The sequence below is a fragment of the Lepisma saccharinum genome, chromosome 9, assembly GCF_977018435.1.
Source record: "Lepisma saccharinum chromosome 9, izLepSacc3.1, whole genome shotgun sequence".
Lineage (NCBI taxonomy): Eukaryota > Metazoa > Arthropoda > Insecta > Zygentoma > Lepismatidae > Lepisma > Lepisma saccharinum.
The window spans coordinates 59,200,459-59,225,748 of NC_139237.1; the positions used below are offsets into that span (position 1 = coordinate 59,200,459).

General features: G+C 36.8%; 1 protein-coding gene across 9 annotated transcripts in view; it reads right to left on the minus strand.

The window, feature by feature from the left end:
* The window catches only part of LOC145992069 (uncharacterized), a 343,509-nt gene that overhangs the window by 165,518 nt on the left and 152,701 nt on the right, over positions 1 to 25,290 (minus strand). Inside the window, exon 4 of one of the 9 annotated variants that reach the window (XM_083128251.1) lies at positions 13,224 to 14,437. The exons of 7 other annotated variants lie outside the window; for them this stretch is intronic. In XM_083128251.1, coding sequence (XP_082984377.1) covers positions 13,966 to 14,437 — 472 coding nt within the window. In that variant the 3' untranslated portion in view covers positions 13,224 to 13,965. Of the gene's footprint in view, positions 1 to 13,223; positions 14,438 to 16,527; positions 17,009 to 25,290 lie in introns of those variants that run through there. One more of the 9 variants, XM_083128253.1, reaches the window with a different exon arrangement.

A 25,290-nucleotide genomic window follows, 5' to 3' on the forward strand; every position in this document is an offset into this window, starting at 1 on the left:
TTTCAGTCCTGCCCTATATCACTATATATACGTATATTGGTTGTTTACGACATATACTTATGGATCCTGTGCCACGGAAAACCTATTTCAATGTGTGTGTGTGTGGGGGGGTTAGCAACATTCGTAAATCTCATTTCATTGGTGATGTGGCTTACGAAGCTTTGAGTTCCCTTTTTTAAGTAGTGAAAATCTATTGCAGTTGGCAACACCGCAGAACGGTGTGGGCCCGGTGCAGTTTCTACTCGAAGCAACTACGTCATGCAGAGGGAGGGGTCTGCAGTTGATGGAAAGAACGAACTGAGACCTACTAGGTATCGTAAGACTGCGGGTACCCGGCGGGTCTACAATGCCTGCCAGGAACGATTGGGCAGGTGGTCAGACAAGCTGCTCAAGCGAGGGTGTTGCGCAGGTTGCATGGCATTTCAGGAGCGATGTCTCGCGAACGGGTCTGCTCCAGGTCTTGTGCAGGCCTCTGATTATTACCACACATCACATTGTACACACAAATGCAAACAAATGCTGTACCTTAGATGAAGCATCCATAGTGATAACTACACTAACACCATGGTGATAATTTAATTCTCAAATTTATCAAGATTTGATTACTTTTAATAGGGCTGAATCAATACCAATGCTCATACCCTTTCCAATTCCGATACTTGAAAATTTAAATAGTTAAAGCTGTTCAAAATGTTAATCAATATTAATGCGTAAATATTCTTCTCCAATTATATGTATTGCTGGCCCCCGTGGCAGAGTGGTTAGCACATCAAGCTACGACATCAGGGGTCCCAGGTTCAAATCCCCATCATCACTCATCCCCATCTTCGCAAATTAGCCAAAAGTGGCACAAAAAGCGAAGTAAAATAATAGCAAATCAATCAATCAATAAACAATTATATGTATCAATTTACCATGAAATTTCCTGTAGAATGTTCAAGAATTACATCAGAATATTTTAATAGATGTTATGCAATAAAAAAAAATCCAGATTTTTGTGCAAAACTGGTGCAAAATAAAAATAAAGTTAGAATTTTGGATATTTGGAATTTCCAGAATTAGACATCGCGAAAGGGTTGTGCAGATTTTTTCCAGACCCCGTGAAAGACCAAAGTGCCAGCTGTTATAAGTAAATGCATTCAAACTGACACTCTCCAATACCGATACTACTGGTATCAGTCGATACAGATACATATGCATCAGTATCCGCTCAGCCCCATTTTCTACATGTTTTACAAGTTGTAGTTTTAATTTTTTGCTTTCAATTTCAAATTTTACTAAACTCGTGATATCCCATTCGCAAAATTTTATGCTGAATACATAAAAACAATTTTTCTTAACATTTTTATTAGCAAAGTTTGAATAATGAAAAAAAAATACAGTCACATGAAACTAACAAATAGTAGTTGCCTCATATTTTGTTTGCAGATCAGCATTTAAAATGAAAGACAAAACAAAATTTCAGTTTCTTCCTGTTCTGTGTTACCACACTCTCTACATATTGCAATGTGTTGTAATGAAAAGTATGACAGCAATTAAATCCTACGTAACTGTGAATGTTCTGCTTCTGTGATAATTTTTTACCCCCTTCTCGCAGCATGTCTAAAAAAAGGGCCGATATTTTTTAAAAAAACAAGAAAATGATAGGAGAAGAAATTTATTGTGATTACTAAACAAGTACACTGGCGAACTTTAAAAAAAGGTCTCCCTCCTCTTAGTTAGATTGGAAGGTAGTTGGAAACACTTCATTACTCATGTATTGGATAAGAAAGTGGGGGAAGGCAGTTGCAGACAAGGCCATCACTACCTTATGCGCACCTAAACTTGTTTCCGGAAAGCTTTCTGTTGGAGTCTTGTCAGGCATGATGTGGGCAGTTTGTGGAAGATTTTTGTGTTCCTACCCCCCCTCTCTCTCTCTCTATCTGTGTGTGTGCGCGCGCGCGCCGACACCTGTTTCTTTTTAAGTTTGACGTATTTTTATTGCATCGACTAATTGCTGTTATGGCGTGGAATGAACCAGTTTCAAATAAAAAAGTATAAAAAATACCAAAATTCCTGGCATGAGTAGTTAGTAGTAGTAAAGGTTAGGTAAAGTTCCTCGTGCGTATAGCATCCTGCCATTAAGGTACTTTTAGGGGATGTGGTAGTAGGGCACTGCATATTCTCGAGCTCGGCCATTTTGGAGGTGATACGATCAGCACCATGCTCCAGCCGCCTTTTTTTTCGCCAGGGTTGTAGTAGAAATGAGAAAATAGAAATGTTTTGCATTCTGCGTATGTGACAGTATTCTTTGGATATTGTCCCTGAAGTATCTGTTAACATCCTAACCCGCAGTTATTTTCAGGATAAACTAGTTGAAGGCCGCGAATGGTTCCTGAGAAGTAATGAACATATCACAGAATGCGCACTAGTTTAGCTCACGTTTCTTGGGGGAGGGGGGGAAAATGATATACAAATTTATTCTACGAATGCTTACGTCATTGTGACAATGGAGTATATTTTGCAGACTAACGAGGTTCTGGCGTCTAGACACAAGGCCAGTATAATGGTCTGTGAAGTTTGGGCTGTGTCCTACGTTTGTGACAGCCTTTCACAAATTTCGTCTTAACACACATTTCATCCTTATCTATATGATTACTCAAAAGTGGAAGAAAAGCGAAGTAAAATAAATAAATCAATTGGTCATTGTGTCCCTGCGATTTTCAATATTTCTTCCTGAACGAAAATTAATGTTTCACCGATGTAATGCATCAATATAGTCATGTGAATTAGTATTTTCCGTCATCATAGTGTGCTTAATCATTCCTTAAAGCATAGACTTTAACGCTGTTGTCCTTAGTGTAAACGATCTTAACTTTGTGGAAGTTTTTATGTAGGCAAAAAAATGGTTAAGAGTAAATCCCAATTGATTGTTAGAAATTTAAAATATTATAACTCTGACGTGACTCATATTAACTGTTCTTAGTTCGCTGTCAAGGAACGATTTCTCCTAACTAGAAAGGATTTCGGCCTCCGTGGTAGAGTGGTTAACACAGCTTCCTTAAACACCGCCTTGGCATTGTGTTCGTTCGGTGTTCATTGTGTGTGTCACTTCATCAATTTCATCGCTCATCCTCATCGTCGCGTTTAGCCAAACGTGGCAGAGAAGCGAAGTAAAATAAACCAAATCAAACATAAATACGAATCTGAAGGGAAAAATATTCCATTACCAAAAATAAAATATATAAATATACAGTAATTACTTTGTTGACACTGCAGTTTTTTTTGGCAGTGTGTAGCTGTCTTAGGGTCGTATGTTCGAATTAGCCGACCTCAAAATATACGAAGAGTGGACGATTAATGGAAATGGGGATGCACATTTCTATTACTTTAGTAAGCATTCAGTCATAAATCCTATGGACATAGTGTGATTTTCGTGCAAGGAAGTGTTCCTGGGACATCAACTAGGTCTACGTTGAATTATAACATTACGAGGGTATGGATTTCTCTCAACAAGTGCAACAAATGTTTATGATCATGGAAATTATTTATACAATTGAGTAACGTCGTTTCCTACCTCTTGAAATTAATGGTGACTGGAGATGAAAAGACACAATTGGCAGATTGTAACGTGCTTTGAAGACAGAGGTCTTAAGTTCGAACCATGATTAAGGCATGTTTGCCCTATCACATCCATGTTATCAATTCGTCAATCATTCTCATCGCCACGGATTAACCAAGAGGCAAAAAGGCAACGTAATATATCCTAAATAGAAATAAAATACAGAAAAGGGGCAAGGAAATGCACATATCGTGCCGAGTCGAGGTTGTGTGTTGCAAGACGGAAATGAGTAACTATTATCGCAAGAGCACGTTCAATTATATTAGAGCAGAACCATATATCACACAATACAGGTGAAATTGTTGTAGGTTGACGTGAACTCTTAATCTGCCTAAACTCTTAAAATACTCTAATATCAGGTTTTTGTTCCACTTATTATTTCAACTTTGAGGGTCTTCATGATCGAGCGCTTTACATACTGCTCTATGAAATAGGAAACGCTATGTTCGATTGATTGATTTGCTTTATTTTACTTTGCTTCTTGTGCCACTTTTGGCTAAGTTGCAAATATGGGGGAGGCCTCACCGATGGAACAAGGGTTCCCGGGTTCGATACCCGGTGGAGGCACATAGTGGTTCGGATCCCACTTTAAACTGTAGGTCCAGTCCCGATTAGCCTTACTGTGCATAAAGTGGACTTCAAACACAAACTCAATCAAATATGGGGATGAGTGACGATATGATGAAATTGATGAATGGACACTCACAAATCCATGCCCAGGCCAGGATTCGAATGCTGGACGCCTATCGTCGTAGAGTGATGTGATAACCACTCTGCCACTGGGGCCGGAATCTATTTTCGAAGCGTGGGTAATATTTAAGAGCTTATTGTGTTCGTTCATTTTTTCTGGTCACTCCAACATTCGTCCTTATCGTTGAAAGTAAACAAGAGGGATATTTTATGGTCGTAAAAATAGCAAAGTTACCACATATGCCTGTCACGTGCCGACCTTCTTTGCTCGTTTTCTTTTTATATTTGTTTCAGAGCTAATGACAAAAGAGAGAAAAGAAACGAAAAAATGAACAACTTATTTTCATCCATGAAGGAAATAAATTGCCAGCTCAGAACCTGATTTCTTGAAAGCTCAAAATGGACAACAAATATTTCTTCCGAGGCCGAATGACCACAGAAGGAAACGCTGTTCTAATTCCTTGATGACTCATGGTTAACATTGCTCTTCTGTGTGGTGTTTACGACTGATAACTGTGCAGCTCTTCCTTATCTTGCACAGAGTTTCGTCATTGACGCTGGAGTGTTTCCAACTCAATATCGGTTTTTGTTTGTTGCTTCCAATCTAACTGAGAGGAGGGAGACCTTTTTTTAAAGTTCGCCAGTGTACATACCTTGGCTATTTTTCAACGTAGTCACCATTAACCTCCAGACATTTCTGATAGCGTGGCACAAGCTTCCGTATACCCTCTGCGTAAAAATCTGCTGCCTGAGAGTGCAGCCAGTCCAGAACTGATGTCTTGAGAACATCACTGTTGTTGAAACGCTTCAATGTAATCAGTTTTTTCAGGTGATGAAAAAGAAAGAAATCGCTGGGGGCAAGGTTGAGGCTGTAAGGGGGATGATTGAATAGTTCCCATTGAAATCTTTGAATTGTCTCAACAGTACGAGTAACTGTGTGCGGGCGGATGTTGTCATGGATCAGAAAAATTCCAGAGCGTAGCATTCCTCTCTGCCGATTTTGGATGGCAAGTCGCAGATTATTCAGTGTTTCGCAATACACCTCTGCTGCAATTGTTCGTCCTGGTTCCAAGAATTTCACAACAATCACACCCTTTTGGTCCCAAAACACGGTTGCCATTATTTTGTGAACTGATTGTGTTTGTTTGAATTTCTTCACTTTAGGAGAACCAGAGTGCTGCCATTGCATTGACTGCTGCTTTGACTCCCCAGTGGCGTACAATATCCAAGTTTCATCCCCCGTCACTATGTGCGAAAAGAGGTCATCCCCATCCTTCCCCCAGTAGGCCAAAAAAACACGTGCAACTGTCTGTCTTTGCTCTTTGTGAGTATGTCAGCATTTTTTGTACCCACCTCGCACACAGTTTGTGATACCCCAGGTTGTCAGTCACAATTCGATGCACTGTTCTTGCAGACACTTCTGGAAACTCTTTGGAGAGTTCAGATATTGTTAAATGGCGATTGGAACACACTTTCTCGTTAATGCGTTCCACCAGACTGCCCGTCTGAACACTAGGCATTCTGCTACGCTCATCGTCATGGACATTTGAATGCCCTTCCTGAAACTCCCTGCACCATTGCCTGACCTTCCCTTCACTCATCACTGTCGGTCCATAAATGGCACAGAATTCCCGATGGATGTCAGCTGCATTCTGTAATTTGGCGTTCAGAAATCGTATGACAAATTTCACTTCACATTTGGCAGGATTTTGTATTACGGCAGCCATTTCACCTTACTGCTACTCGCATGTATGCAACTCCACTCTGACGATTCTATATCTGTTGCAAGCACAGAATACTAGGGCATGCTCCTGCGCATGCTCAACTTCATCAGTGTTGCCAACCCCATCTAAAAAATTATTGGCCTTTTTTTTTATATGTAAATTTGAATTTGAAAACACATCATATTTGTGTCTTATATGAGTGCATTGTATTTTCTTCTTATTTCAATTTCTAGCAAAACATAATTGGTATGTAACGTCACTCATAAAGATGAATTTTCTTGAAAAAATTAAAATTTTTCAGTTTTTCAGTCAGTAAAAACAAGATATTTTCATTACAAGATTCTTCCTTATAGTGTATTCATACAAACACCTGCTTCAATATATCTCAAAGTGTGATATATATATATATATATATATATATATATATATACATAATACTTTCATTGTTTCAAATCAAAGAAATTAGCTAATTTATGTTCTTCTAATTGGAAGTGACCACTAATTAGGAATAAGCACTTCCAAAAAATTGGCATCAGACAAATTTGAGCCAATAATAACACTGGGGAACAGTGAAATTGCGGCACAGTGTTTGAGAGCTAATTTAGGGCAATTTCATGCTGCTGAATAATGATATAATAATATATTTCCTGAATTGGCTCTAATTTATGAAATAAATGCAACTAAACCAAAATGGCGGAAACATAAGACATATATATAAATGAACTTCCAACAACCATTTAATATTTATTTTTGTGATTACAATCATTATTATAAAAATACATTTATATAGGCCTATGATCAAAATAATTAAGAAAATATGTACACAATGAAGTAACAAACTATGTGAAACGTTTTCTATACGATTTCCTGCTGTATTGCTTTTTAGGACAATCCCTCTGTAAGCTCCAACAGTAGTCGGCCATCACGTGGCGATCCCACCGTCCCTGGTACCTTTCTTCCATTATCCTTATATCCTGATGGAACCTTTCCCCCCGTTCTTCACTAAAATCACCAAGGTTCTCAGGGAATCTGTCAATGTGGCTATGTAGAAAATGTATCTTCACACTCATATTAGCTCCCAATTTCTAAAAATTTTTCAACATATTTCCAACTATATCCGGGTACTTTTCTGCTCTGTGATTCCCCAAAAAGTTTTTGACGACGGACACAAAGCTCAGCCAGGCCTCAGATTCGATGTAAGACATGTAAGTTGTAAAATTGGCATCATTTATAAGTGTACGAATTTGTGGTGGTCCGTCAAAGATTCCTGCCTTCAATTTTTCAATTCTTAGTCCTGGAAAAGTGTGGCATATATATTTGAAACAATCACCACTTGTATCTAAGGCCTTGACAAACTGTTTTATCAACCCAAGTTTAATATGCAGTGGCGGAAGGATGATTTTGTCCCTATCTATCAGCGGTTCATGAATGATATTAGCTTTTCCCACTAATATTTTCCCTTGGGGGCCAAACTTTTATCGTCCAATGCTTTTCTCTAGCACGACTATCCCACAAACATAGGAAACAGGGATACTTTGTGTACCCACTTTGCTGTCCTAGTAAAAAAAATCACCATCTTCAAATCCACACACACGAGCCACTTATGTTCAGCATATTCAATTTTTTTCTAAAACCATTTTTATGTTTTGGTATTCTTCCTTAAGGTTTGTTGAGTGTCCGATATATTGCCTAGCAATGCTTCATAAGTTGCCTAGCAACAATTTACAAATAAATAAATATGTTTATTATGGGAATTTCAGCCCATTATCAAATTTTGATATTACCGAGAAAAGCGTAGAGTAATTTTACCTCCTATATTTTCCATGGTGTTTATTTTTATAACTGGAGTCAATTCAACTGAACCAATCATACAATTGGCAATCACAGCTGTTTTGTGTGCTGAAACTGTTATTAAACTTTATGCCGCAAAATAAAATCTTTTTTTTGTTCCCCAGTGTAATTTGATACATGAGCATGTCTTGTACAACACTTACATTTATTACATTATTAAGGATATTTTGTGAACTTGTATTACATGGAAAATAACTTTGCATGTACACACCACAATCGGCTCAATTTTAAAGTATTACAACACTCCATCCAGTATGCATTGCTCACAATCAACTGTTCTATCAAATATGTGGAAAAAGGGAATGTTTCTCTAGATCTTCTTCCCTTTCAAAAGCCCTAGAACAAATTTTGCACATGTAAGGTTTCTGAACATGTATTCTTAAATGAGCTTTCAAGTTGGATTGTTGATTGAATGGCTTGTCACATACTGGACATGTATATGGCTTCACACCTGTATGAATTCTTGAATGGGTATCAAGATTTCCTTTCTGTGCGAATGCTTTGTTGCAAGTTGAACATACATATGGTTTCTCGCCAGTGTGAATCCTTATGTGAACTATAAGGTCATGTTTGAATCCAAACACCTTGTTGCATTCTTTGCAAGCAAAGCGGAATTGAGAGGGAGAAGGTCTTACAGATTGTCCTTCTTTCCTTGTAGATTGTAGATTGACTGTAGAATAGCTAATATCACTGTCAACTGCTACTCTTTGGTCTTGGGAATGAATTATTGATTTTGTCATGTCATGCTTCCTGATATCCACACATCCTTGTACCCTGACATCTCTTTCCTTGTTATTCTTCTGAGTGTACCTGTAAACAGAGGTTACCATGTAAATACATTTGCTGTTATCCTGAAGAAATCTTTATTTTCATACTTTACTATGGCTTCGTTAAAATGATAGATACAACCACATATTATTACTTATCAACGACTTACCGAATTGCATACAACATTCTTAAGAATTGCTCTCTCTTGACAATCTTAAGCTATTCCGGAGGGGGCAAAAACAGTTATGAGGATTGTTAGAAACCACAGGAAGCAAACACAGTGGTTTCTTGGTGTAAAAATAGCAAGTTAAATCTCAATTTTACAAAATGCAGCATAGTCACTTACTCAAAACACAAAACAAAAGTGGCAAAAAAGCAAAGTAAAATAAAGTAAATCAATCAATCAAAATGGACAACAGCTTATGTTTTCCCATTAAAATATACGAGGGTGATTTAAATGGAAACCTTAATTATTTATTATGAGGCAAATCAGTTTGGTTCACTACGAACTTCACCCTATTTGAACACATTCTCAAGATTTTGGTGACTTTTCTTGTAATGTCGGTTAGGTTACGTTCTAGATTTTGAACTTTTTTATTTAGTTAAAGCAGGTTGAAAGAAGTTGTTTGTAATATTTAATTTATTTGCTTCATTATGCAGATGTGTGTTTCTCCTTTGCAAACGATTGAATATGTTTTCCAACAACAAAACATTGCTTACAGTTAGTGTATGTACACAAGTCTATATATTTCTTTTCTTTTTAGAGCACATTTCCTTACATAGCGTAGCGTACATCTCTGCAAACCTTATCAGCAAGTCCTACAAGCGAATCATATTGTGAAGATAAGTGTATAGGAGAACTACACCATTTCCTCGATTATTTGGTACTGAAGTAATTGGGTGTAATTTTAGCGATGGCACTGCAGTTGACTTCAGCACGTTCTTTTGTGGAAAATACAGAAGTTCTGCTTTTAGATCTCGCACATAGTCTTCTTCACAATAATTGGCACTGCACACTCGCATTTTTACATTTCATCTACAATCATGAATCCACTGTTTACTTACGCAATTTTCGGCTGGAAATCTAGGATATTTTATGTCAGTTCCTTTAGTTTTTTGTTTCATAGCTTGCTGCAGCACAATTAGACATGATTGAAGTCTACAAGTACAAAAATACAATAAAAATAAATTGAACGCTACAAAATCAACAACCTGTTTGTTCCGGTTTTCGCGACGAGTTAGCAGCTGAATGTGCCCCGCATCAAATACCTGCTCCAATTCTCCCAGATGACGTAATGCATCCACGGATGACTGCGCATACGTACTGTACATAGGAACGAGCACCCCCGGTTTAGTTCATGTGGGAAGTGAATTATGGCATATGTTTCTTTGATTTTGGTCTACAAGTGTGTGGGCGGTGTGATTGACTTGTACCTTTTGTATTTTATGGCTATTGTATTTGTGTGTTTCGCAAGACCAGTAGTGGGTTGGGCTTTTTTTTGCATCTGTTAGGTGCTGTTGGATTCTTACTTTGACAGATCTGATGGACCTGCTGATGTAATGTGCCTTGCACTCGTACTCTGCATCATAAACACCTGGGTTATCAAGGGGGGAGAGGAAGTGCCTTTTATGTTTGTTTAGTTTATCAGCTATTTTCTCATTAGGTTTGTGCCCACTTTGATGCCGCAGGGGAGAAGGGCTTTGGATATGCGGTTGGATGGTAGTGGAAGGCAAACAACTTATATTTGCCATTGGAGGTTGATTGTGGCTGGGTAGGGTGCCTGACCTGTATTTCTGCTTTACTGCACCACGTGGAAAATTGTGCTTCTGTGTAGCCATGTTTCAGGGCTATTTCAGTGATGGTGGTAATCTCTTCTCATAGATCTTCTTCTCTGCAACAGTAGCTTTTTGTTTTTTTTGGGGAGGGAGGGGGGGGCAGCTGGAAAGAGCGTGTATGTACATCTGGTTTTCTGTAGACAGTGATTATGAATTTGTTAAGTGTGCGGCTGGATAATGGTGATGTCCAGGAAGTTGATCTTGCCATGTTTCTCTGTTCTACGGTGAAAAAGCATCCACCCCAGGCCAAGAGAAACATGGCAAGATCATCTTCCTGGGCATCACCATCAGTCACACAGTTAACAAATTCATAACCACTGTCTACAGAAAACCAGATGCAGACAACCAGTACATACACTCTCTTTCCAGCTACCCCCCCCCCCCAAACAAAACGCTAATGTGTGGCTGAACTTTTATCGAAGATCCTTCCTCTACTGTTGCAGGGAAGATCTACAAGAAGAGATAGCCAGTATCACTGAAATAACCCTGAAACATGGCTCCACAGAAGCACAACTTTCTACTTGGAGCATTAAAGTGCAAATACAGGTCAGGCAGCCTACCCTGCCACAGTCAACCTCCAACGGCAAATATAAATGGTTTGCCTTCTCCTACCACCCCACCACATCCAACAGCATATCCAAAGCCCTTCTCCCCTATGATATCAAAGTAGCACACAAACCCAATGCCAATATAGATGATAAACTGAACAAACACAAACGGTACTTCCTCTCCCCCTTGATAACCCAGGTGTATATGACGCAGAGTACGAGTGCAAGGCACATTACATCAGCAGGTCCATCAGATCTGCCAATGAAAGAATCCAACAACACCTAACAGATGCAAAAAAAGCCCAACCCACCACTGGTCTTGCTAAACACATCAAATACTATAGCCAAAAAAAAAAAAAAAAAAGGTACAAGTCAAGCACACCGCCACACACTTGTAGACACCAAAATCAAGGAAACACATGCCATAATGCACTTCCCACATGAGCTAAACAAGCACACTACACATGGATTCCCCTACTACAACAGTTAGTGCTGGGATATAGCAGATGACATGGACATTTGAAAACAACTTCTCAGTTGTCTTGGGATCAGCACAGGTTTTGAAGTTAAGAGTTACCAGGTTTGAATTTCACATAAGGTACATTGGCATTTCTTTCGGTTCCTTATCTTGTTAAACTTTCTTAATATAAAAACAGAGATGTAGATCTGTTACATTGATATTTATGCATCATATTTGTGTGTAAAATTAAAAGTCAGTAAAGACATTGACTAATCACAGTTACAAAGCTTATATGTGACTGTTGTGACACACTAAAGCTAATATTTTCATACAAGTCACTTTTACTGCAAGAGGAAAATATAAATCAATAGGGCTATTCCAGGTGAAATCAATCAGTAAAGAGGCACTTAAATTTAGGTAACTAAGTTATTAGTGCACATAACGAAAATTGCAAAGAGGGGAAAGTTGTTGGAAATAGGCAAGTTTCAATCTAAAGGCTTAAATTTTCATTGTATCATACACCGTTTAGGCTGTACACTGGTACGAGCCTCATTGGTAGCCCAAAATGACACATACTTTACCCTGAATACTGCATGGCATTGCAATACAGTATAGGTAGAGGCATGGAAATTTCATTTTTGATGAAAACACAAAATATGAAAAAACATGCTGTAATGTTCATTTTTCATGTTTCTGAAAGGTGTGATGTGCATTTTCCTACAGTTTTGTTACGAAATAATGTGAAATGAACTGCAAAATACGAAATTTACCGTTTATATACCGAAGCAACACTTTCTGAAGTCTGAAATATCCTGTGAGGCATGCAATTCATGGAAAATTGATTACTGCTGCTGTAAATATTTGAGAAGCAAAAATGGACCCCTTTACACAGGAATAAACTTAATACTCTGGTAACTACATAAATGTGCTATTAGAAGGGATAAGTTTATTTTGTGTAATAAGTGCAGTTTTTATATCAAATTTAGGATTATATTCACAATTTTAAAACCAAAATGTCATTTTATATAGCACTTTTGATGTGATTATTCACCGCTATAACACCGAAATTTTATTTTATTTGTCCCATTTGAAGCCGAAATCAACTCAGTTTTTGTACCGAAATTTTGCTTTTTTATTTACCAAAAATATGTGCCTCTAAGTATAGGGTAAATAAAGAATGATCACCTCATGTGACCCTTTCAGTATGCCAAATTTCAAATGAATCAAAAAATGTAAGGTTGAGGACCTTGTTGATTTGACATGGAATGACCCAATACTCAAATCTCCCTTGAGCAAAATCTCTGTAGACATGTAAGGTTTCTCACTTGCCCTTCTGAATGCAGTTTCAGTAAAAATTAGAATAAAAAGGATTCTTTGGAAGAATTTCACATCAATATCAGAACACAAAATGGTAAAAAATATGCATATAATTTATATAATTTAACTACTCATTTATGGCTCACTAATTTCATCATAATGGTGGGTGACTACTGTCCCTTACACAGGTGGAAATCCTACAAGAAAAGTTTCTGTGCTTACCCCAGAAGACTTGAACATTTGCACGTCCCATAGCTGGAGCCCAAAGCATGATATCTTAGGATGCATGGATACAGTCTGGGACAAGGACAAATACATAAAAATACTTCCATAATATTAAGTTTACAATTTTATTGACAAAATTTGTATAATGAAACAAGCAATGCACACAAAAACATGAAACACTAACAAACCTAGTCTAACTACTATTGTCTCTTGGAAAAGTTCACTATATTTTGTTGCAAAACAGTATTTTAAATTAGAGACAAAAAAATTTCAGTTTCTCCCAATTCTGTCTTACCTAACTCTCGACATATTGCAATGTGTACATACGTACGTAGTAGCAAAAAGTATGATTGCATTTAAATCTCATGTAAGTGTGAATGTTCTTCATTTGTGGTAGTTGTTCTACTCCTTTTTTCCATATAGTTTACATTGTGCAATTTTCTTTTTTTAATTTCAATTGCTAGCAAAATATCAATGTCACAGATAAAGACATATTTTCTTAAAACAAACATTTTTTTAGTTTCTGTATGTCTGAAAAACAAGACATTTTCATTGAAACTTTCTTTCTAATAGCTTATTCATATAGTTACAATCTCATTGACACTTAAGGGTGAAATAATTCTTTCACTGTTTCACAGAAATTAGGAAAGTAATGTTCTTTTTAATAGTACTGAATACTAAACAAAGCACCTCAGAAAAATTGACATGAGCCAAATTTGAGTCAATGATAATTTGATACATGGGCATGTATGTCTTTCAGAATATTTACATCTGTTAACGTTATTAAGGATATTTTGTCTCTTGTTTTATGGGGAAAATAACTTAGCATATAAACCACAATCAGCTATATTTTCAAGTAAAACAATATTCTAATCAGTACACATTCTTCACAAACTGTTCTATCAAATATGAGTGAGAAGCGAATGTATGTCTAGATCTTCTTTCTTAGCAAAAGCCCTGAAACCTATTTTCCACATGTATTCTTAAATGATGACGTTTTAATTGTTGGAGCTGAGTGAATGACTTGTCACACACTGGACATGTATAAGGCTTCACACCATCGTGAATTCTTGAATGGGTATCAAGATTTACTTTCTTTGCAAAAGCTTTCTTGCAAGTTGAACATACATATGGTTTCTCCCCAGTGTGAACCCTTATGTGTACTACAAGGTCACGTCTGCTCCTAAACACCTTGTTGCATTCATTGCAGGTAAAACCAAACTGAGAGGGACAAGGTCTTGCAGATTTTCCTACTTTTCTTGTAGATTCTGAATTAACTGCAGAATACATAACACCACTATCAACTGCTACTGTTTGGTCTTGAGATTGAATAAATGATTGTGTCATGTCATAGTCCCTGATATCCACAGATTCTTGTAGCCTGACATCTCTTTTCCTGGTATTCTTCTGAGTGAACCTGTAAGCAGAGGTAACCATGTAAAGACCTTTCGTGTAATCATGAAGATATCTTTATTTTCGTAGTTTCTATGGATTCATTATAATAATGCATATCACAATATTCAGTAAAAGGATGTTGCGATATTTTAAAATATTCATTGCTGCATTTTTTTATCACTTCTCTTGTAACCTAGACTTTTTCTTTAAAGTGGGAAACATCATTAGTCTGTTTCATTCTGTTTCATTCAATTCATTGTTTCATTCAATATTTCACATAATACTTTAATTTCTTTGCTTCATATTTGGCCATCAAACGCTAATGGTAGTATACAGAAAAATCACAACTTGCCCCTTTACAACATAATCTGGCGTAACACAAGGGTCCAATCTTCAAGCACTTTTGTTTTTATTATTTATCAATGATTTACCAAATTGCATACAATGTTCTCAAAAGTTGCTGAAGCTATACCACGAAATAACCACCTACAAGGACTCTTTGAAATCACAGGAAGGTGAAAACAGAGTGAATTATTGGTGTAAAAATAACAAGTTAGATCTCAACTCCACAAAATGCAGTATAACCACTTGCTCAAAATTCAAAACGCCTTAAGTTAAAGCATGTGTGTAAAAAAAGTAAAGTGCTCTCCTGTGCTATGCACCATGCCACGAAGGCATATAGGGGATGTGGGGTTAGGTCCCCATACATTCTTGATCACGGTAAAAGGTGGGAATGATACGATCAACACCACGTCCCCTGGCCACCTTTACCCCCCCGGAGTTTCCTCCAGGTACCCACTTTATACACCCCACACTTTCTTGATCTGGTCGTGAGTGTGGGAAATGTGATCAGCATCATGACCCTGACCGCCTTTACCCCCAGGTACGCATGTCATTCGATGCTGGGTGGGCACCGGGGCCGCTTCCGTTAAAAAAGTTACCGGATTTGAACCAGCCGGGGATCGAATCTGGGACCTTTAGCATGGTAGTCTGAGATGTTACCGACTGAGCCACAGCAGCTACTACGTTAAATCATACTGAATTAAAAATATACAAATCACATGCGACAGTGAAATTAAAGACCTCACAGTGACCTTGGATACCAAGCACAAATTTATAAGCATACTGAAAAGGTTACTAACAATGTTTTCACGAATTTAGGCTATATAATCCGATCAAGCCATGATTTCACAAAATTAGAACCAACAAAACTTTTACTATCCCTACGTACAGCCAAAACTAGAATATGCATCACTAATGTGGAATAATATTTACTTTCATTAATTAATATTTATTAAATATTTAAAGATACTTTCATAAGTTTATAATTTTATTGACAAAATTTGTATAATGATACAAGCAATGCACACAGAAACATGAAACACTAACAAAACTAGTCCAACTACTACTGCCTCATGGAAAAGTTCACCATATTGGAAATCAACATTTTAAATTAGAGATAAAACAAAATTTCAGTTTCTGCACATTATGTGTTAGCTCACTTTAAACATATTACAATGTGTACATATGTAGTGGCAAAAGATATAATTGCAGTTAAATCTCATGTAAGTGTGAATGTTCTACTTTTGTGGTAATTTTTCTCTCTTCTATTGCAATATAATAAACACACTGCGAATACACCAAATTCGTGCTTGTGCTTTTCTTTTCTCAATTTCAATTGCTAGCAAAATATAATTGGTGCGTATTGTCACATGTTTTCTTTGAATAATTAAACATTTTTCCGTTTTGTATGTCTGAAAAAAAAAAATGAAATTTTCATTGTAACTTTCTTCCTAATAGCTATTAAAAATTTCAAATAAATACTACTTCACTGGCACATCGAAGTGTTAAATGATTCTTTCACAGTTTCACAAAAATTTTAAAAGTTATGTTCTTTTGATTTTAACCAAATTCATACAAAACAGAAAAGCACCTAACAAAAACTGTCTTCAGTCAAATTCCAGCTAATGATAATAATTTGATACACGACCATGTATGTCTTCTACAATACTTACATCTCTTATATTATTAAGGACATTATTTCACTCATTGGAAAATAACTTTAAATTTTAGCTGATTGGGGTGTACGTATACGTAAAGTGTAACAATATCGTGTTCACTAAGCATTGCTCACAATAAAGTGTTGTATCAAATATGAGGGAAAAGTGAATGTTTCTCTAGGTCTTCTTTCTTAGCAAAAGGCTTGGAACAAATTTTGCAGATGTAAGGTTTCTGAGCATGTATTCTTAAATGAACTTTCAAGTTGGATTTATGATTGAATGACTTGTGACATACTGGACATGTAAACGGTTTCTCCCCAGTGTGAACCCTTATGTGTACCACAAGGTCACGTCTGCTCCTAAACACCTTGTTGCATTCATTGCATGTAAAACCAAACTGACAGGGATAAGGTCTTGAAGATTTTCCTACTTTTCTTGTACATTCTGAATTAACTGCAGAATACCTAACACCACTATCAACTGCTACTGTTTGGTCTTGAGATTGAATAAATGATTGTGTCATTTCATAGTCCCTGATATCCACAGATTCTTGTAGCCTGACATCTCCTTTCCTGGTATTCTTCTGAGTGAACCTGTAAGCAGAGGTAACCATATAAAAACCTTTCGTGTAATCATGAAGATATCTTTATTTTCGTAGTTTCTATGGATTCATTATAATAAAACAGATCACAATGTTCAGTAAAAGGATGTTGCGATATTTTAAAATATCCATTGCTGCATTTTTTTTATCACTTCTCTTGTAACTTACACTTTTTCTTTAAAGTGGAAAACATCATTAGTCTGTTGTATCCACAAGTCCAACCAAACGTCAAGTTTATAAAAATTTGAACAAATAATAAGAGGATTCATGATGGATGCTGTAAATGCAGTTTCACGTTTACCGCATCCATCATGAATTCAACATATTTCATATGGAGGGAAATGCTGGAATGCTGAACATCAGGAAGATACAAGCTCGGCAAGCAGACATTGCATTCCTCAAACCATGCAGAAACAGTGAAGTGATCTCGAAATTCTTCAAGTGGGAAAACCCCTGCCAACAGTTATAGTGTTAAAAACAACCGTATTCAATGCCGAAACATGGGCAGTAAGTGCTGAGATCAGTGACAAACATATAGCCAGTGATCAGAACGCTACATTTTATAAGTAGCTTCGCTACAACTACAGCTGCTCTTCCAAAATGTAGCTTCGCTACAGCTACAACTACATTTACCAGAAAGTAGCTCGCTATGCTACTCCTGTTCGCTACTCGCTACTTCGCTACTTTTGCTCTACTTCTGTATTAAAAACTTAAAACCACCATATGGCTATTAAAAAGAAGCCCTAGTATGATAGTTGTACTTACTGAAAAATAGATTCTGTTATTTATTACCATGATTCCTTTCATTCGATAATTTTATAGCAGTGTTACTTCAGTTACATATTTTTAATAAAGTGTTTGAGAATAAAGTACCTTTGTAAGAGGCATATCAATTAAAAAAACTAGGTCTTACACGTATCCGTGTTGTTCGTATTGTCATATGAAAAATATTTATGTGACATACTTCCTTTTTAAAATTAATTGGAAGAATATCACATGTATCGAAATTAACTATAACGTGTTGCGCAAAATGGGAATAAGATAAAAATGTGATATTTAGCCATTTATCTTCTTAACTTAAACAGAATGTTATTTGGGGGATGGCGGATATTTGTTCGAACCTTGAGGATAGCTGGGGAATGCCTCTAATGGTATAAATGAGAAACAGGTGGAGCAATTCTTTACGTAAGTTTTTCTGTTGGAAATGCTTCCCCGACAACACAGTGAAAATTGTAATTCTCACCTTGTATTCAAAGGGCACCAGGTGCGATACCCAGCGGAGGGTACATGGTGGTTCGTATCAGTCTCGATCAGCTGATTTGTGCATAAAGTGGACTCAAAACAAATACTAGGAAAGATGCCTAGTTGGGAGGATGGGATCCTCCTGCTCCTCCATTCCCCACTCTGCTCATCATTCATCATTCTTCCTCATTCTCACAATTAGTCAAATGTGGCAGAAAACTGCCATAGATAAGAAAATAACTAAATAAACAATGCATCCTCATTGCCATGATTAGAAAAAGTTACAGAAAAGGGACGCAAAAGTAGGAAAAACACATAAATTTGAAAACTGTGTATTAACAAAGAAAATTGTCATTTCTGCAGGAAAGTCAATAACTTGTACGTTCTTTTTACAATACGATAAAATATATTGAGGAAACTGATGTGTAAAGTCGAGTGTTCTAAACATATTGTTATTTTAAAATTTGCGAACAAACATTATGACCAAAATAATTGTAATTCCAAAAACACTATCGTTCTTGAAACAATAATTTCTTGCCGGTGTGATCCTATATGCTGACAATGATCGATGCTGTTAACGTACTGAACCATTGATTGCTGGCACTACTGCTTTGTCAGATTAGTAGGAAAGGATCCCTCGTTTTTGCACTGTAGGTTGAGTTTTACACAGTAATTATCGATATTTTGCTGTCTGTTACGTCATCGACATCCACAGGATTTGTTCCAGGGGTGGCGCAAATGGGCCAATTTTTCCTGGCGGTGTAGCAAATGAGGAATGATTCTCCCCAAAATAGCGATGCAGATAATAGAAATGACTATTAGCTGGAAAATATTCATGTATGCCAGTTAGTTATCTGGATATTAGAATTATTCAGATGCTAATGAAATAAATTACGCAGATGTCTATAATCTGCGTTATAAAGATATTTATAATCTAGATTATCTGTATTTGCATGTAACGGACTTTGTTTTTTTGAGTCTCTTGCAAAAGTAAGCAATATTGTCGTTTATTTTTGACGCCGTTGCCACTTTTCAAAATTACCTCAAAATGCTGAGAAAAATGTAGCTGTAGCGAAATTTTCGCTACAACTACAGGAATTTTGTAGCTTCGCTACCGCTACAACTACAATTTAAAAATGTAGTGCCGCTACAGCTACCGCTACAAATTTTGTAGCTAGCTACAGTAGCGTCGCTACAAGTAGCTCACTACTTTCAACCACTGCATATAGCATCACTTAAAATAACATGTGCTTCCCTCCGGGATTACATACAACTGAGAATAAACCCCAACGAGTAGAAGAAAGCTCAGCAAAACATCGACTTAATGCTGAGAGCATCACAGAACAGGAAAACCATGGTCTTAACATGAAAACTACAAATCCTTGGTGCTTAACCCATGGACCTTGCCACCCACCAGCAAACCACCACCACCATAATTAACCTCACCAACCTCAAAGTGCCGACAGAATTCAACTCCCCCCTCAAACACGGCCTTAAATTCAACCTCTTGAATTTGTCCCTAGACATTGGCTCTGCTTAAAAAATGCATTTGCAACGAAAAGTGGCTTAGATGAAGTGCGTCTATCATCCTCCTACAAGACAGCCAACCTGCTGGGAAACAAACACACAGTGCACAGCAAACTAAAGAACACAACTCAGGAATTCCTAGATAACAGCAGAAGAAAATTGCATGAAAATTCACGCGAATGCTCTAGAAGGAATTCTAAGCTGATGTAATTTTTCAGATTTTGGAATGTCAGTCATTTTTTGAAAGGAGACGAAAGTTAAAAAAAAGTTGCCCTGCCATCTGCCAAAGGTCCATCCAAGCCATAAGGATATAGATGATGTTTGATTAGTGGCAGTTTCCTTTGATGTGGAGAGTAAATTTGCCAGTAGCAGTGTGAATCTGGAGGGTGCTGGTAGTGATGAAAAGGGGACAGATATTGGTTGTTGGATGTTTGAAAACAACTTCAAAAATGTTTGTCTCAGTCTTGGGTCAGCACAGGTTTGACAGCTAAGAGTTAGTTACCAGGTTTGAATCTCGAATAAGGCATTGACATTTCTTTCTCTTTCTTATCTGTTAAACCTTCTTAAAGGGAGGAGGCACAGTTACGCACCAGTTGTGCATTTAATGCAATATCGCCCAAATGGGCATTCCTACTAAAAAAAAAAACTGGGTGTATGCAAGAGTATGAATTTCTCCCCATGTTGCAAGTGAAAGCATTTTTTATGTTGATTATTAAGCTACACACAATGTTTAAAAAATATGATGAATAAAAATTTTCAGAATCTGATGTATTCCTTATGGGGAATCGACTTCTACATCAAGTTACAGCTAATCAAATGGAAGTTTCGAATTTTCTGTTGGTGAAATGAATCTTCGAACTGCCCTATCCCATTGATATATTTTTCTATTCCATCGGAAATTTGATATTCCCAATACAACAAATCAAATAATACTTCCATAAGGGCAATGCATTTGTCCTTGCATCCTACAGACATCCTGGCAGTGTTGTCAAACCTAATGCACATAAAAGAGCTAAATTTCATCTTAAATGGAGTTAAAACTGACTTTCAATGAGCTAGATTCAAGAAGACTGGATAAAGTGTCTCTTAGGGTAATGTTAGTTGTCAAAGGGGTGTGGGCTCTGCTATTACTGTTAACTCTAAATTGATGACAATTTATTCTTAGTTTTCACCATCTAGATCTGGTGGCATCACCCACCTATCTCAATAATCCGCCGATGGTCATATGAAATAAAAAATAAAGGATTCCCTGATAATATTATGTCAATTTCACATCAAACAGGGTGCTATAAAAAAAATAGCTGATGAGATAAGAAGGGGTGGGGCGATGCAGCCAATATAACAATATCATGTCATGTTCAAAATGTATAATCATGGCAAAAGTTGGTCTATGTGGGCTGGAATCAGTGATAGCATCATAGTGTGGCACGGGGGCGGGTGCCCCGCCCCAGTTCACAACCAAACGAGTTCATGAAAGAGGAAGATCTGGCTCCAAGAGAGATAAGTTGGCAACACTGGCCGGAGGGAAGAGCTTGGAAGAGCCCTATGGAAACTGTTCAGCATCTCCTTAATACAAAAATAGACATGTAGATCAAACTGTACATACTACCTTCTCCTTGGGTGGTTTTTCGGCAAAATATTTAACTGATGTTTGTGAATTATATTTGTGTGTGACATTAAGAGTAAGAAGAAAAAACAATGACTACTCATATTTTTCAAATATATAGGTAACTGTTGTGACATGCTAAAGCCAAATTTGGATACAATTTTTTCCATTCAATAACCTTGTTATACAAGTAAGTCACTTTTACTGCAAAATGAAAAATAAATCTATATTCAAATCTCCTGAGCAAAATCTCTATAGACATGTAATTCTAAATGCAGTTTCAATTAAAATAGAATAATAAGAATTCTTTGGAAGAATATCCCATCAGAACACAAAATTGAATAAAAATATGTATACAATTTCCGCTTTGTTCCTACTTTAAGTTTTGCTTAAAATCATCAAGTATTGCTGTTATTGATATCAAATAATTCATTTGTAAATAATATGTCATATAAACTACAGACTTATACAATATTTTACCATTTTGTATGCTGTCTGAGAATCGTTTCCATACTTGGCTGAAAAGCAGATGTGTATTCTATCATCAGTAGTAAAGACATTACAACACAAAATGTGCATACATAAATATAAGCATTGGAAAATACTAACATTTTTTGGTTTTCACCTGTGATATATTTTTCTTAGTAATATCAGAATCTTGAATATTTTTCATATTTCCAAACTGTAGTTTTAATTTTTGCACTTTTAGTTTCCAGTTTTACAAAACTTGTATTTTTCCTTAGCACAATTTTATGCTGAATACATAAAAACACACTTTCATTCAGGGAGTCGTAACGTAACGAAATGGAACGGTATTTTCAATTACGGTTTCCGTTACGTTACAACCAGAAACAGAATAACTTTTTTCGTGAACAGAAACGTTACCTCAGGTATATGAACATTACGTTACAGGTGTGCATAACGGTACCGAACCATAACTGATCTCTAAAGGAGTAGGTCTTCACGTGACACTTTAACGTTACATCCATTGCCGGCACCCAGTAACGTTACAGGGTAAGAAAGAGGTTCGTCACGTATTGACTAGTAACTTTAGTGTGTGTGGAAAGTGATAGTAACGTTACAATTAACCAGTAACTTAATTGAGGTCACGGTTGTAAAAACGTTACACTCCTTTTCTCAAAGCAACAACGTTATTTATAGCTGGTATGATACAGACGTTCCGATGTGCAATACCGTGTCCGATGCCGTGTTCCGGAGAGAATAACATAGGTCTCTCGTATAATTGTGCTCGTTACTTTTGTAACGTTACAGTTCTTTTCCTCCACAAAAGTCTGTTTCGAAAAAGTGATACACATATCCGTTACGAATAGCAAATACCGTTATCGAAGGCGTTTTCGAAGAAGCCTCATAATTATGATCGGCAGCATACTAACATTACAGTACTTTGACCCCTTGAAAGTCACTAAGTTATAATACGTATTTTCGTTTTGGATGTCAGTGAAAAAATTAAATTGTAAAACAAAACGTTTGAAAACATCCGTAAACAAGATTCGGCGTGACAAAAGTTCTGGTTATTGGAATTTACTTATTAACTATGTATTTATCACAAATATATTTCTTTTCTGCATACTTAATCGCTTTATGTGAATTTGTTCTAATTTGATTATTTATGCAAGATGAATTTTAACATGTACGTTCACTTTATACGATAGCAAAGCAAACGTTTGTTGAGGGAAAACGTTTATATCTATCTATCTCATCTCTCTCTCTCTCTCTCTCTCTCTCTCTCTCTCTCTCTCTCTCTGTTTACATGTGTTACATCATTTTTTTTTTAAAAAAAATACAGTTGTTTGGCGATGAGAATGATTCGTGCTTAGATTAAGTTGCTGAAGGACGAAACATAAAGGACCAACCATGGTCGAGCCAAAAAATCATCCGTGCCAATCGTTCGTCCACCTAAGCGAGAGGCAAGCTTTCTCCTATCGGAAGACCAAAAATAATTGCTTGTTGCGCGACCTTGAGAAGGCGAACCGAACTGATAGCAGCAGCACCACGCAAAATCGGAAAATCTGAATCCTGAAACTTTGTACACGTGACTTTCGATCACGAAGCATCCGAGTAGACAACGCCTTGGGGCGATATGAAAGGCACTTTTGGCAAGTAGAAAATGCGTAGAAACGAAATGTTAGATGGAATTGTTGTACGAAACAAACGAAACCGCGTTTGTGCAACTGGTCTGTAGCTAGACAGGGCCATTGGACTCTCAAGAAGGCAAGAATTGTATGGAAAGTGATTCTTAAAACTAAGCGAATAAAATGACAGTATATTTTATCATTTACAAGGGCCCTCATCCGCTTACAATTTTGAAAATTACTTTCAGTAATTCTTGTCTTCTTGGACAGGAGGTGCATTAAACTTTTTGGTGTAGAAACAGACAGAATGCCCGCCTACCTACCACGTTTGAAAGAAGGTCATAGACAGACAAGAAAGTAATTTTCAAGAACGCAAGAACGGCAGTCGACATGGATATTGAGCAACGTGTGACTGAGAAATACAATCGGAACAAAGGACAAGATTATTCAAGAAACAGTAATTTTATAAAACTTCCTATAATTAACTCAAACTCAGTTCATCCTTTTATCCTCTTTTGTTTGTTATACTTTTGTATTATTCATGTTTTATATCGCTTTTCTGCCACTTGTAGATAATCGCGACTATGAAGATGAATGATGATCATATTAAATCTATGAAGGGATGTTATAAAAAAAAACAGCCATGCCCAGATGTCTACTCGAACTTGAAATGTTTGGTACGTACCGAGTGTATGAATGGATTACTAAACGACTTCGGCCTTCGAGGCTACGGTTTCAGTTGCAACATGCAGTATAATTACGTTTCTACTACTCTGAATTGACCAAAGCATGTGGTATGTATCCTTCATTTTACTTAAAAAGCCCCCTTTATACATGAGATACTACAAATAGTTTCAGGCATACCCTTGAATTCTGATTGCCTGGCACTTTTTTTTTTTAACTAAGTAATGAAGTGACGTTTATATTCATATTAGGCCTACGACTAGCTCGAACTAAAAACTCTTGTGAAATACTGTGTATATGTTATCCTTGTGAAGTGAGGAACTTCATATTTTGCTAAGAAAATATGTATGAAAAATTATATTTGTAGCTACTACTTGAAGAATTCAAATTATTATTATGATGGAATTTCAACTTACGTACAATCTGCATATAATGTGTTATCGGAGAGGAGTTTTTGTCTCGCAGTCAATTTATTTTTAGTTGAGGAACTCGAGAGTAAGCTGGAAATATATAATGACCCACGTTGTGGTGTGCTGTTCGATTAATCAGAATTGGAGTGAGAGAAATCTGTAGTTAAGTTCATTCAACACGTCAATTTGTAACTGTGAATGCAAGTTTTCTTTGATTTACCAGGAAATCAGTCTGCTATTGTTGTAAGTAATAAATGGAAATATATATATTTTCTGCTCGAGTAGGAATCCGCAGCCGTTATCCAATCAATCAGTTTCTCTGTGTGAAACTTCTGTCTAGGAAAGCTACATACAATTTGCTTTTAATAACAGCAGCTTCAAAATAACCTATCCATTCTTGTCATGCCAAGTAATGTTTGATTTTGATTTGTTATATTTAAATTTGGTTTTATGCCAGTTTTGGCTAATCGCGAAGACGAGGATGGGTGATGAAATGGCAAAATTGATGAAAGGACATCACAAAGAAAATAATGCACAGGCTGTGATCCGAACTCGGAACCTGTGGCGTCGTATTGCACTGTGCTAACCACTCCGCCACGGAGCTCTGCAAAATAATGTTTGACCATACATTGTTCATGAAATAAAAACATAACATATACAGTGGCTCACATTAGTAATCAAATACGTAGCATCTTGCTGCATTCCTTCACAA